General features: G+C 42.9%; 1 protein-coding gene across 1 annotated transcript in view; it reads right to left on the bottom strand.

The window, feature by feature from the left end:
* Positions 1-351: 351 nt before the first annotated feature.
* pou6f2 (POU class 6 homeobox 2) overlaps positions 352-15,226 on the bottom strand; it is a 56,866-nt gene continuing 41,991 nt past the window's right edge. The window contains exons 5-9 of the mRNA XM_028433335.1: positions 13,940-14,077; positions 9,381-9,590; positions 7,499-7,652; positions 4,141-4,309; positions 352-859 (exon numbers count right to left, since the gene is read on the bottom strand). Coding sequence (XP_028289136.1) covers positions 352-859; positions 4,141-4,309; positions 7,499-7,652; positions 9,381-9,590; positions 13,940-14,077 — 1,179 coding nt within the window. The remainder of the gene's footprint in view (positions 860-4,140; positions 4,310-7,498; positions 7,653-9,380; positions 9,591-13,939; positions 14,078-15,226) is intronic.

Here is a 15,226-nt window from a genome sequence, read left to right as displayed (position 1 = left end):
TTGGTATGATTTCTTTACTAAATCCCTCCTGGTGGGAACCAAAATTTGGGCGACAGTCTGGTCCATAAAGGCCAGAATCTAAAACTCTTTGAAACAGCACACTGTATGTTTTTACATAATTCTCACATATTAATCTCTTTTTTTTTTTCATATTTTTGGTTTCGCCAGGGTCATTTACATAACGGTGGTAATCACACTGACAACACATAGTTTTTGTTTGCAAACTCATGACTGTCCATCCAGGTGACGAAGAAGAAGAAGTTCATCCACCTGTCTTGTTTTTAATGGCTGCCACTTTTTTCTCCGCTCCGCCGTCTTTTGTTTTGTTTTTATTTTTTGTGGAGAGCTCGCTCACTTGGGGAGCTCCTCTAGAGAATCACTGAGAGGGTCCATTTTTGCTGCTGTGCCGATGTCGGGCTGTTTCAAACGCTTTATTGTGTTTTTCAAGGCTTGCCTCTTGTTGCAGAACCAGACGCGAACCACCTCCCGGTCATAGTTCAGTTTCTCGGCTATTTCAGTCATTTCCTGTCCGGAGGGGTGTGTGTTCTTCTCAAAGTGGCTGTTGAGGATCTCCAGCGCCTGCGGGGTGAAAGAGGTCCTCCGCTTGCGTTTTTTGGAAGGCTCGCTGCCGATAAACTCAGTCAGGTTCTGCATGCCGGATCGGTGGCGGGCTTCAGCCTCGGCCATCCAGCGCTCCAGAACAGGCTTAATCTTCTGGGCGCTTTTAGGGGTGATGTCCAACTTCTCAAACCTGGCAGGATATAAAAGGCCAGGGTTCAGTTTGCCTGTCAGACTGCTACCTATAGTGTTCTCTTGGGCTTCCTGTGGTAGGAAAAAGTGGCTTCTCAGGATGGTGTGTCTGGGGAGAATTGAGAAAAAAGAATCTTACTTAGGTGCCCTGCCAGAACAAGGGATAAGCTGCCTGCCTCTTTGTCTCCTCAACCAGAATGCCACAGGGACTGAGACTAACATCCAGGTGCACATACGTACTCTGCACCTGGAGACACCTCAGCTCCAGCGGCGGAGCTGGAGGTGACCAGTGGTGTGCTAATTTTTTGGACGAGGCTCTGGTTCTCTGTCCCAAATTGGCAATAGTGGAACAAGGAGATTACTGCCAGCGGCTGCAGATCAGGTCCAGCTGAACCAAAAACATACCAAACATCTAACGGAACGTAAAACCAACCAGGAATTACTCCAAAACATCCCGTTTCTTTCCCCTTAGGTGATGAAAACCAAAAAAAAACTAACACTAATGCATGCAGTTAAATACGGCACCATCATTTATTTACAAAAAGACCTTGAATTATTCATCAAAGTGTACATTTAATACATTTTTCAAACTTTGTCTCATCTTCTGAGCACCTCTCATCTTATATTGAATAAGAATACATTTACACACTGTAATAACAGTTCATGCAGCTTTACACATAATTCTGACCTCACATTTTAGTGAGTCACAGTAAGAATGCAGAATGGCTGTGAAAACCCTGCTGGGTGGCAGCTCAATGACTGTCAGGTGCGTTCTGTGTGTGACGTGACGTGTGTGTGGAGTCTGAATAAAAAATGATGAAGGCTATGAAAGGATTCCTCGAGTGTCTGTGTCAATATTTGTGCCGCTTTGTGTCTGACCTCTCTATATCTTAATGCATATTTAGTGTTTAATGATGATAAAGTTATCTTTGGGATGTGTTAATATTACAGGGAACGTTCAAAAACAAATATCTGCAGTGCCTCTCTTTATTATTAAGGAATAAGATCAACTAAAAACACTAACGTTCTCACTGATTTGTTCCTGCTCTTGTAGACCGGAGGTCCAAACACTTTACAATAAATAACTGTTGTGTGTAAAATGCTTTTAGTAAAATAACTCTTATGGAAACAGAGCACAGTGATGCTCTGCTCTCTGTGGAACAAAAAATGCAAAAAGGTGAACTGAGGGCGACATGCCCATGCATGCATGAACTTCCTCTGTTCCTACACCTTCGTCGGTGCATCCCTCCTTGTCGAAAGGCGGTATTATTTATAACCTCCTCCTAAACAGTGGAGAGAGGAGAGCTCCATACTGCAGGGAACACATTAGTAAATACAGAGAGTCACCAGAGACAGGACATTTCATGGATCAACAGGAACCACAGATACTAAAATGAGTTGAGAGCTGCTCAGCCGGGGTATGTGCTCGCTCCTCTAGTGCATCAACACGATGGAAGGAGTCTTCTTAAAAGTACCTCCGGAGCTCTGCTGCATGTGCGGCCTGTTACAGTATACTTGAAGGTTTACAGCCATTTAAAACAAAGCAGCATCACATGCTTCTTCTTATTTCTTTGAACTTCCTGCCTCCATATTTACCTCCATCATTTAAAACGTTTGAATATGTTTGTCCTGCTTCATCAGCATATACTCCTTAACAACATACACTGGGACTGTTGTATTAGACCATTGTGAGTATCATTAAACCACTGAAGACGAGGACAGTTTCTATTGGATTTGGACCTGATTCTGAGATCGACATCATGATTGATCAGGTTCTGACCTCAGTCACAAACAGATATTATTGATTGTTTGGTTTGAAAAGTGTGTATTTGGTTGGACTTTTCCTGTCATAAAGGGTGAAAACAAATGATTGTTTACAGTGTAATTAATTGTATACATTTAGTGTAAACAGGTGAGTCAGTAAAGATGTTCATAAGTTATACAATATGGCTGTAAATATTGCTTATACTGTTTAATTTTTACCGTTAGAGGTATATTTTTAGTATGCTTGAGTGCCTGTATTTTGCTGCTGCAATAGCGAAATTTCCCAGCTTGGGATAAATAAAGTATTTTCTATTCTATTCTATTCTGTGGATAAGATGTGGGGCTAACTGTTCATTACTTTAAATCAGATTCTCTTTTGTTTAGCTGATTTCATCTAATCCAGCCTCCATTTCAGCCCAAAGAGGACAGCCACTGGTTTGAAAAATGCCTTCATGTTTAGATAAACTAATAAAGCGCCTGAAAACACAGTGAGCAATGAAAGCAGACAAGATGGAAGCATCTGTCAGTGTCTGTTCACTGTCTGAGTCCAGAGCCAGAGCCCCAGAGCTACTGTGACGGCCCCCTTTCTCCTCAAACTTCATGTCTATGTTGATGTTAACTAAACTAAAGCATGTGAAGTTTGCCCCGCTACTTAAAGCATCAGGATGTCATGTCCAATGTCATACAAACAGAAAAAAAAACGTCTTAACGGCTTGAATAACAGCCCGCAGAGCGTTTATTTTTGAAGCTAATGGCTTTTAATGTATGTTATAAATATTTGAATTATGCTGAAGTGTAAATATTTCATGTGTGATTTTAAGACTTTAAACATTGGTCTGGGCCTCATAAGAACCCCGGCTCCTGTACTGTTTCACTTTTTATCGGCTGTTTGATGTTGATGTGATGAAAATTTTAAAAGTGCGTGGCACTGCTGTGTCGCATAAACAGTACGGGTCATCAGCAAAGCACATGCAGAGTGAAGGAGACATTAAAATTAATACAGCCATAGGATCAGCGTTTTTTGCTGGATAATCACAAAACAGTTTACGTTTGTGTGATTTCAGCGTCTTTATAAATGATTTACACTGTAAAACATGTGATTCTCAAAATGTAATATTTGGACTCCATGTAGCCTGATTATTCTGATTCTCATTTCTTGCTAAATGTTAGTGGAGTGGAACAATGTGAGGGATGAAGCGCTGATTGTCTGATTGTCTCATGAATATATAATGCACCATTTATGACTAAACTGTCCTGGCGGAAGCAGTAAGAACACGGCAGGCTTATTAACAGATCATCGCCGTCAAGCTCGCTCATGTTCATGCAGAGCGAACAGCAACGGGCCTTAGAAATTATTAAATGCTTTAAGTGCTTGGTGTAATACTTGTGTATGTATTTTGCATAAGTAACACGCTGCTGTCATGTCAGCTGGATGAGAGGAGGACGGGTGAGTGCGGAGCTCGTCAGTCAATTATGTATTCTAATATCTTAATAATGTCTACTAAAAACGTGACATGAAAAATAGATGACAGCACCAGACAGCTCATTGACTCATCTGCTCTCTTTTAACAGAGTCTGATGATCAGGATGTATTGATTAGAAATAATGATCGATTAGTGTCCTTACCTGCAGATGGCAGACTGGCTGTACGCCGGGCCCTCAGCTGCGCTCAGCGCCTGGCCCACCTGAGTCTGAGTCAGGCCCAGGGACAGCCGGCGGATCTTGAATGCTTTGGCGAACTCACGAATCTCCTCCAGGTTAACCCCGTCCACCTCACTGGGGGCGGTCTGAGGGTCTACAATACAACACACACACACATCTCACTTTATTAGCCCTCTGCTCCTCCACCGCTTACTTTATTTTTGAGTGAATGAGGCAAACATATGTGATCAAGATCTCTCTAAAAAAAAAAGAAGAAAGAACACAGTCCTGCTCTGGGTCAGAACTCCTTCATTCTTCCTCTGCTGTGAACTACACGTCTGGGAGATGTTTCTGAAGAACACATTCATCTGAGGTGTGAATGCGGGCATGTCATGGCTTTGCAGAAGTTAATCTTTAATCTCCCATACAAAAGCATACAGGTAAAAACACGACACACAGCTTGGTAATTCAATAGATGGCTGCTGCAGCGCTATAGCTTTTCTCTATGAATATGTATATATTCTAAAGCGAGCCCTCTCAGGTAAGCATTGAAGACATTATTTCATCCATTGAACCCTCAGTAAAGACAGTTCGAGTCTTCAAAGCAACAACTGACCTCACACACAAACCAAAGAGAAAAGACATCACGCAACAAAACCCTTTTTTTGTGACTCTCCGCATGAAAACCTTCACTGGAGCATCTTGAAGAATTTCCCTGCTAATAAAAAGTGATTTCACATTGTACATCAATGTCAGGTGCCCTGGCATCCTGCTTACTAAAGCAAAGTTTGCCTCTGAATTATTCATTTTGGTCATTATCAATGAATTATTAAAGGAATCCTCCAAGCGTATTTAAGCAAAAATCTATGGGGCTGCCATCTTGTTGTGCCTCATAAGTGACGCGTAGCGTATGTAGCATGCTCCAGACGTGTGAACCCTCTGAGGATGGGGGACTCTAAGCACTTACAGCTTCGGGTCCCATCATCTCCACGGTGATGAGCATCTCTTCATCATTCCCAGCGGACACTATTTACTTAGTGGTTTTTGAAAGACTAATAGCAGCAGTTCTCAACTGGTCTAGATCCACATTTTTCAGTAGACATCAAGTCAGCACCCGAACATAATTTAAGATTTAAAGCCTCCTCATTTCTTTTGCAATAATGTATGGTGAAGTAAAGCTTCACAAAGAAACATAAAAGAGGTTTAGATCCAAACAGAAGGATTCAGGATTCTCATAAATGATGCTATGATGTGTCTTTAATTTATGACACAGTACAGCCCAGCTTAGTCTCTGTCTCTGTTCTTGATCGCTGAAGTGCTGATGAGTGATGTTTTTGCTGGTGCAGTTGAGAAACATTAGAGCGTTAGACTACACAAAACACCTGCTGACAAGGACACCTGACATTAACGCGTGTAATCAAACTTCAGCTTCTTAGTCTTTATCAAACCGAGCACACTGTGTGAGCTGTTACAGGGCCCGCTGCTCTCCTGGCCGTATAAAGAGTGTGCAAACACAGGGGTGGTGATTGTGTTGCTTCCTTCCTGAAGTCCTTTGTCACACAATGAACATGCCACTTGTGGTAGGTTAGGGTGAGGAAAGGATTGTAACAAAAAAACACTTAACACAAGTTAAACGTGTTAACACCATGCCTGTACAGGGCCTTTGGTCCTACTCCCACTGTTTTAGCAGTAATTTACTTGTGTTTTTCTTTATTTTACTCTATCCTGACTGCAACTGAACCTATTTTTTCTTCCTATGCAGCAGTTTACGTTTTACCAGTTTCAAAAAAAAGCACAAAATACTGCCGGCGTTCTTCTTTATGATTGACATTTTGCCATCTGATTATTAAGAGACATTCTTCAATCTGTGTCGGATGCTTTGTGGACGGAGGATGAAATGGCATTTCATCTTCTCCTGTTCTGATTCTGTCATGGGATTTTGTGCATGTATGCTGTAAGTGATATTGAGAGGAAGTGATATGGCTCATACTCAGCATAAAGCATTAATTCTATTTACTGCACAACTGAGCCACTGTGTGTGTTTGTGTGTGTTTGATATTTTCCAAGCTACCAGTAAACATAAACTAAACACAATGTCTACAACGAGTTGATCAATGGTGACTGTTTTTTTTATTAAATCCAGCAGCATTGTAGCTGCCTCTGAAATGAGTTTACATGGAGTTTAGGAGAATCGACTCTGACAAATGAAATTTATCTGAATAAAAGAGAGTTTTTAAAGGCAGTAGCTGCGTGCTGACAGGCTGCAGCCTTGTGATTTATAAGGCCCTGTCGAAGGCCCACGCACTGGGAGAATGAAACTTATGTTCATTATACATAACGCACGCCACTTTGGATTGTCTAATAAACCAAAGAAAATGACAGTCGGGGAAGAAATGAAACAATCGTAGGAGGCGGGGATCAGTCAAAACCTGTCCACGCTGACACACATCTAAGATTTCTGGCACCACCCCAGTACGCTGTAGGTAGATTTCTTTCCCTTCGTTTTTGTTAGGTAGTAATATATATATATATAAAACCTTTTTTAAGGAATGGATCTAGTCTGTCAACTGCAAAAAGTTTTATAATTTCTGTTGTTTCTGAAAATAAAGACATAAATCTAATTTTTGTAACATTTAATTTGTCACTATGATTTGGTTGGTTAGAAACTGTTTAGAGTAAATACTTTGAGACAAGAATGCATGTGACTGTGTGTGTGTTAAGAGTTTTGACGGTAAAATAGGTCACAGGATTTTGCATTAATGAAGCCACAATTTAAATCCTGGAACAACATTTCACATCCATTGTGGTGAAGTGGACACAGAATTCTCAGAGACAAATCAAAACAATCTAAATAGCTAAATTCTAGTAGTGGTATAAAATAAAATGCAGTTTTAACACAGTGGGGACACAATTCTTTCAGAGTACCGCAGGAATGCATCATAAAATCTGAATTATTAGCAGTGTTGCATGTCTAATTTTCTCATTTGAAAGTTGATGTTTTTTTAATATGGCTGTGGTTACATGATAATGTAACCACAGATAATGATAATAAGTTTAAAACGTTTGTTGCTATAAAGTGGCTGAATAAGACAAAGGCTGCTAGTAACAAACATACCACACACTGTGTTGTAGTTTGTTTGTAGTGTATCATCACCTTTCAACTTCTGGCTTGTTTTTAGGCTTCATAATCAATGAAGTGGTCTTCTTTTGAAATCATCTTCTTTCTTTGGGGGGCACCAGTGTGACGCCAACTTCCATGTTGGCCTACAAAAATACGTCATCCCTGCGGCACTCTATTCCATGTATCTGAAGGCATGTTGTGTTTCTGTGAGCTGACACTTACTGCTGACCAGCTGCCCCACGCTGAGAGCCGAGGAGGAGGAGGAGGTGGAGGAGGAGGAGGATGCCTGGTGGAGAGGACTCTGTCTGTGGGGCATGTGGAGCAGGTTGGGCTGAGACGATGCAGGGCCTGTCTGACCCTGCTGAGCCTGAGGCAGCTGGACACACAAACACACAGAGCTGACATTGTACATATCGACAACAGAATATCCGCTACATCCTCCTCTGTAACATCATCATAATAATCACCATTTAGAGTGATCATGTCATTACAGTGATTGGACTACAATATTGTCTCTAATGCACTAATCAGTACCTATCAAATTAGCCAATTAGAAGCCACATATAATGACATTTACCGTGTGGCTGATGATGAAGAAACGTAATTACCACCTGCAGTATGTACAGTGGTGGAACAGAGCAGACTACAGCGGTAGTTTGCCGTTGTGGGAGACAGTAAGAGTGGATCAGCTCAGACTGTCTTTATGAGCTTTACAATTGCTTCTCTGCAGAAATCAGCTCATGACAATTAGAGTCTTCCCTCTTGTCATCAGGCTTGTGAGGGTGCTCTAAATAGCAGCGTGAATGTGAAATAAAAACATGTGGACACAGCAGTCCCCATATCAAACATAATTCATGATCCACAAGCTACCTGCTATGATGGCAAAAAACGATGTATTTTCATGTTTTATGCACATTTGAATTGCTTTTACAAGATCAAGATGGTATGTCTTCACTTTTAAAGCGAAGAGCTGTCTCCGCCGTAAACTGGGCTGGCTTCTCCTCTCCTTCTTTGCTATTAATTATTTTCTCTGTGGCATGTGTTTGTTTGGATGGTTGGGGGGGTGTCAACAGCGATGCACACACTGTCAGGACTGTTGACAGGCTCGGAGAATTATCTAGCCTCACTGGAAATATTCTAGACTGCAGGCTCTGACAACCGTAAATTATGCCTGTGGAACAATGTGTACATGCGGGCTTTGAAGTGGAGACAAAAGCATAAACATTATTACAAATGCATTAATTCATTCAAGAGTATGATCTGCTGCTTCTGAGGGCCACAATTAGGTGTCCGACTTCACCCCATCTGCATTGTATAGGGGCCTTTGCTGTGAACCTTTACCCTGTAATTGTGCACTGACATCATCATTATCAAGTCAATAACATTGTCATTGTGCATATACCTGGCGGCACCATATAGATCACCAAATTGGAAGGAGAATGTGTATGTGCACTCTCCACTTACAGTGTAAACTCAAATCAGGTGTGCATAAAAAAAAAAAGCACTAGAGTGTGCCGTACTCTAAATCAAAACAAAATACTTGTTGTTCAGGTCAGAGAGGACAAATCATACGGCTGGAGAGCGTGACTGAGGAAGGCAGGGAGAGTGAAACGGAAAAGAGGTGGAGAACAGAGCCAGGAGTGTTTGAGTTTTAAGTGGGGTGATGAAAAGTGTTGTGTTGTTGTAGGGGTTTTTTTTTTTTTTGGGGGGGGGGGGGGGGGGGGGGGGGGGGCTCTGCAGGGGTTTAGCAGTCTGAAAGGTTGGCTGACAAGTACGCACACACGCACACACACACACACGCACACACACACACACTGAATAATTGTACCAAAAGCTCCAATTTTTAGTAGAATGAGTAGAAGAACATTCAAGTAGAATGATGCAAATGAGTGTTATGAGTATAAATATGAGGTGTTTAGCATAAAAGAGAGCTGGCTAGCATTGCTCTCATGAGTAAACAGAGCTCTCGTCTGACTCCACTAGGTGATGCTCATTCAACAATTTTAAAACCAGGTCTTGATGATATTTGAAGTTTAAGAATGCAATAAGCTGACATCTTCCTTTTATATAGAAGTGTGTGTTTGTACATGAGTGTATATGTTACCTGCTGTCCAGGCTTGATTGGTGACAGCGTGATTCCCTGGGTGTTGATGACAGGCAAGATCTGATTGCCGATCACTGTGGCGATGATCTGGCCTTGAGCGTTGGTCAGAAGCTGAGGTGTAATTGGCTGTACCTGCAGTGCTGGGTTGCCACCCCCTGATTGGCTGGAGGGCCCTGCGGAGTTGGGCATCAGTGGGATTGTTCCAATTATCTACAAAGGGGGTAGAGAGGAGACAAAATCAGCTGGGCAGTTTTAAAAAGGGTGAAGGAACAGAGAGGGTAAACACTACTGGAGATACCAGCCGTAATGATATCTGCTGCTGTGAGTCTCTGTTCGGGGATTTTTGGTCATTTCTGCATGTTACGAAGCTAATCAGAGCCCTCGCAGTTGGTCTGCGTGTGTTTTGGAGAGAGAAAAACATGCACGAGTGTCCACTGATCATCTGTCACTGAGGTGGTTTTACAGGCTAGAGCAAGTGAAGCCAGCGCAGACTGCTGGGAGCACACTGCAAAGGTCAGCGCTGAATACCTGTGTGTGTGATGGTGCACACCAGTGACTGTATTATCCATCACCAGGCCAAGACCGGGATGATTGTGAACGTGTGCGTGTGTGTGTGTCTAAGTGTGTTTGTGCTTAAGTGTCTTTGTCTGTCTCTGGTAAGGAGTGAGGCTGCTGAGAGACAGAGACGCACATACAGGCAGACAGGAAGGAGTGGAAAGCAAGAAAAGAAACAATAAGAGGGAGAAAGAGGAGCATCAGAGAGTGAGACAGGACCCTGTGTCTCTAATTCAACTCTCAGGGTCCCAGGGGTACTTCATCCCCCCCTTCCTCCAGCCCATGCTCCTCTCCTCTGTGGCTGTAATCAGGAAGGGCAGATCAAAGGGGTGGCAGAGTGTCACTGCTACGTTTTAGCTCTCAGAGCTGCCAGAGTGTGGCCAAGAGTGGCGCTTTAGGGGGGACTTAGCGCCTCTTCACCATGATGAAGGTTAATGTCATCTGGGGACTGGTTCTGGGCAGCTCCTGAGCAGTCGTTGCCCTGCCCCCCCCCTCCTCTCCTGGTGGCAGCGCTCCTCGAACCAAGCCTCATTACACCAGAGAGCAGCTCAACGTGGATGAGACGCCATCATTCTAAATTCTGTTATTTGGCAACTGGGCAAAGAGCTGCTTTTGCTAAAATTGCACTGGCTTCTCTTCAGGTTTGTATTTCAGTATTGCAACACAACACTACAAGCAGCCCGTCCAGGCTCCCTAGTCTCTATCGCCACCACTGCTAATGTATTACAGCGCATGATCTATCTCCCCCCTCCTTTCTCCCCCCTATCTCTTTGACATAATAGGGAGGGATCAGTGAGAGAAAGGTGGGCCGACAATCTGTAATTCATCCCTGCCATGCCTCATTTGCTTACGTTACTTCGCATTAGGGGAGAGATAATTTATCTCTCTCTCTGCGCTGGCTTTACACACTCTCTGTAATGCTCTCCTGCCACTTAGCATATTTTATTGCCCTGTCTGACGCTCGTGTCTCCTGAGTCCCACTGATCCTGCTTTGCATGCCACTGTGGCGGGGAACTTGTTCCGCTCAATTATTCATCGTCATTGGACTAAGTGGTTGTTCTATAAGCATAATAAAAGAGCAGGCAAGTGACAGCTTAGCTCCTGCTCCTGTCCCACCATGCCATGCTTCTCTATCTGAATATCTCAGGCAGCTGTTTCATGGCACAGAACTCCACTCCTCCAGGCTGGAAGGGTAGAGATGTTAGACTGTTAACTTATGGTCAGGAGAGGGAGGGCTTTGCTGTATAAACTAATGGGAAAATGGGAATTTTATTCTAGCATAATAAGAACTGACAGCTCGTATTTTATTAGGCAAATAAAAGAGAAAAACAGTTTACATTTTCCCATGTACTATGTAAAGTAGCGTAGTAGAGTGGTGTGTTTAAGAGCCACAAACCTGTGTTTACATCTCACATGAGGTGACTGTGTGTGTGTTAGATGGAAAAACCCTTCATGAGATCACAGAAAGGCTGTTTGTTACCACGCTGTTTATTTCTGCTGTAAAAAATTCAAATGCTAATGTTAGAACTGGAGTTCTTTACATGTTGGGTTGCCTTCATATCTCATTATTAAAATATGTGTAATGGTTTAATTTGATAATACATATATATCTATATTTATTAATGGCAATACATACTAGGGGAAGCTTCTTTGCTCAGAGTCTGCCTTTAAATTTGTGGAGCTCTAAATCAATCAAGATTAAAGGACAAGACAACATTTCCATTTTCAAAATACAAGTTCTTTTTTAAGGCACAATAACATCAGCAGGACCTCTATCCATTGACTGGTCTCACTTTTCAGTTTCAGTTTTTTCTTCTTTTCTGGGCGTGCTGTGTTTGTTTCCACTTCATAGTCTGGCATGTGAGAAACGTGTCTCTCTCTCTACCCAGCAGAACTCATTAAGATTATGCTGCTCTTGTTTCCACAGAAATGTCATCTCATCTCTCCAGCCAGGGCAATCTGTGTCTTTAGCCATGGTCACCAGGCAATATCTCTGCCCATTTTCTCTCCTCCACTGTTCAGGCAGTGAATTGAGACCCGTGAGGGGGAAATGTTTGGGAAGTTTGGACTCGTGTCAACACACAAGTCCAAGGAAGCTAACATTCATAGCAAATTAAAGCCTGGGACAGCAGACTCAAAGCGCTGCACTGGACAGGAGATGACTGTTGCTTATTATTTTTATACCTTAAGACAACATCTAAGTCTACAAATACAATATATTAGGAAAATCTGATCAGCAGACGGGTTGAACATATCATTTATTGAACTATTTGCATCTTAAATGTATTTCTGTGTTTTTGTTAATCAGTGGTTTTAGCACTACAGTAACCATACATTATAAGGTTAATTTACACTGTGGTTACACTTGATGAGGGTTAAAGGCGTCTGCTAGCTGTGTTTGTGTTGAGGTTCAGATGCACCTGCTTTATGGGCCAACTACTTTTGCAAGTCAACAATGAAATCCTTACCCGCTGCTTTCTACATTAGTGACAGCATTATCTGCAAAACAGGCTCAAGGCCATACCAAAGGTTGAGTATGCTGAGAGTAAATAGGGAGGACACGGTTTCATGAACACAGCAGAGGCCGGGGGGTTAATTGAACTAATGCCATTCCAGTGGTACCTACACCTCTCGAATGTGGCGTTTAAGACAGGAAACAACCCTAAATGTCCCCACAACAGTTTCAACCACATTAAACACACACACACACATACACACAAAAAAGGATTTGTAAAGGGAAGAAAAAAATACCGGAGTGAGAATGACTTCATAATTGTGGCTTTTATCCTCAGCCTTAATCACTGTTGTAAAGGAGGTGAGGATAAAAGAGTCTCATTGATTCTCCTTGGAGAATAAAAAAGCTCAGGCCAATATAACTAAGGTTTAGAAACATACTGAACTCCAGCTGTCCATCAGGACTGACACTATTCAAGGTCCACAGAGCTTTTGCTTATGAAAAGATCTTTTGACTGAGTTTACAATTTCTCAAATTCAAAGAAAGTTCACTCTTTACATATAGAGCATTTGTTACTTAAATTTCTAATTAAACAATATCCTGAATGGTTCAATGTAGCTCTCCTCAGACCAATGTGTGTGTGTGTGTGTGTTGGAGCTCCAGCCTTGTTCGAGGTATAGATTCGCCTGTATAATATCTTGTGTGTTCCGGGGAAGGAGGGGCAGAACCTTCTGATAGGGCAGTGCATGTTTCAGAGCCCTCTGTCTGAATAATGCTGTGGAATAATGAGGTGGGGAGCAAAGGCTGTAGCCCAGGGCTTTGACCGTCTCTGTGACCTGATTATGTCAGGGAGTGTCAGCCACCAAGACACTACAAAAGCACAGAGCATCCCGTCAACTCCATATCCACAGTGATCTGTTCCCAGTGCTCCAGGCACCTTGCGAGCCAGGGAAGTCCATACTGTCTCATTAGCAACGTTTAGCATCAAGCACTCACAGTGGAGCATGGCCAGACTGGTGACTCTGAAGTGTAGGTCTGCTAATTTAAAAGCAAGCAGTTTGTGTCACCCACTGTTTCTGTTTACCTGACACTATGAAGAGAGCTTTAAAAATGAAACAGGGGTTAAGGTAAATAACACAAAGTGGCATGAAAGGGCACATTGTCCATACAATCTTCCTTTAATATGTGCTGTGTGCACCTGAGATAAGATGATTCATTAGATAGGGCTGCACACTGACAAGCATCATCGTTCAAGCCTCTGGCTACTGATGGAACAGTTCTGCAGCCACCCTGTAAATATGACAAGGTCAGCGTTTTACTGCGACAAGCGCATGTGGATAAGAGAAAGATGAGCTTTGTTTATTCCCAAAATGCTTAATATATGATGGGGAAGCTAGAGGGGTGGAAACAAACAGCAAATACAGAGTCACCACTAGAAATCCATGTGTAAAGATCAGAAAAACCTTTAGAAGCGGTTTATTTGTAGTTTGGTCTCACAATACACTTGTATGTGTAAATGATAAATCGGCAGCCATTCTACTCCACTCACCTGTCCTTGTGCATTGGTGACCAGCTGCCCGGTGGCCCCTTGCAGGTTTGACAGGGTGTTGCCGAACACCTGAGAGCCAGCGATGGATCCCATGGCTGCTGCTGCTGCTACCGCTGCCTGGCTGGCCAGAGGGTTCAGCTGGAGAGGACAAAGACACCATTTGTCAGAACGGCATCGGCTTATGTGACCTGTGCAGTTGTTTGTCTGTATAAAACATATTCCTAAAGAAGCAGCCTTTGTTTATTTGATGCTAAGACCGGAAGAGGCTAACAGTAATGTGGTCTGTGCAGTCCAGCAATGAAGGCTATGCAGTCCATCACACAGTTCCCAGAGGTCTGTGCTCCTGGACCCAGTGGGAGGCTCCAGAGTAAGGAGGAGCAGTGAAAACTGGAGGGCGGCTGTGAATAAGTGGCCATTTTACCACTCTAAGTGCTTTCTCTGGCCCTCGGGGCTCCCCACGGGCCAAGCCCAGTCTCTCCACCCGCAGCAATGGCCCCACAGCTGCCAGCTCTCACAATAGAGCCAGGCAGTGTGGCCATGCATCACTGTATCGTCAACCGCTTCAATACGCTTCGACTAAGAAATCCTCCTGCGTTGTATGGCTCTAACATGGTGATACTGTTGGAGCAGAGGAGGGTTTAAATGACTGTCTTTACTCCTGCTGTAATAGACTCATCTGGTCTGGCCTGTGGTTGTGAAAAGAGGCTCCTTGCATCAGGGAGAGGTTGAAGAGCCCCGCCACATCGCCAAGATTACCCATATAAATCAAGCTAACCACTTATTAGGGGGCTGAAAATGCACTGCTGATTTGGTTGTAGTGCAGCAGAGCAAAGTCTTATTAGGTTGAGTAAGTAGATCAAAGACCAAGAAGAGATACGAGACCTCCCAATTACTCAACAGAATAGAGAAATAATAGAAACACTGCTTAGAAGCAGGCTCCCTGCTCCCTGCTGCTCATACTGGCTGAATCCATATTCAAACAAGAAATTAAAAATAGTTTACAGACAAAGACCACATGAAATTCTTCCCTGAAACATCAACTTTTCCACACTCTCTGTACTCTGCGGAGAATTGCTCTTCTGAGATCATTCAGTTTCCATTCATCTTTTATCTCGGCCCCCCACCATATATTATTACACTTTCTGAAATCAAATGATGAAAAAATGCCACCAAGCGATCAATACTTTTTCATTGACAGTAAAGGTTAAGCACATTAAGAATGACACTGCATTTGTCTTATGAAATCATATTTCATGTTGGTGGCCTCAAATTGGCCGTGATTGATAT

The sequence above is a fragment of the Parambassis ranga genome, chromosome 20 (genome assembly GCF_900634625.1).
Source record: "Parambassis ranga chromosome 20, fParRan2.1, whole genome shotgun sequence".
In the NCBI taxonomy this organism is placed as follows: Eukaryota; Metazoa; Chordata; class Actinopteri; family Ambassidae; genus Parambassis; species Parambassis ranga.
The sequence above is the reverse complement of the archived record's forward strand: the minus strand, read 5'-3'. Positions and strand labels throughout refer to the sequence as shown.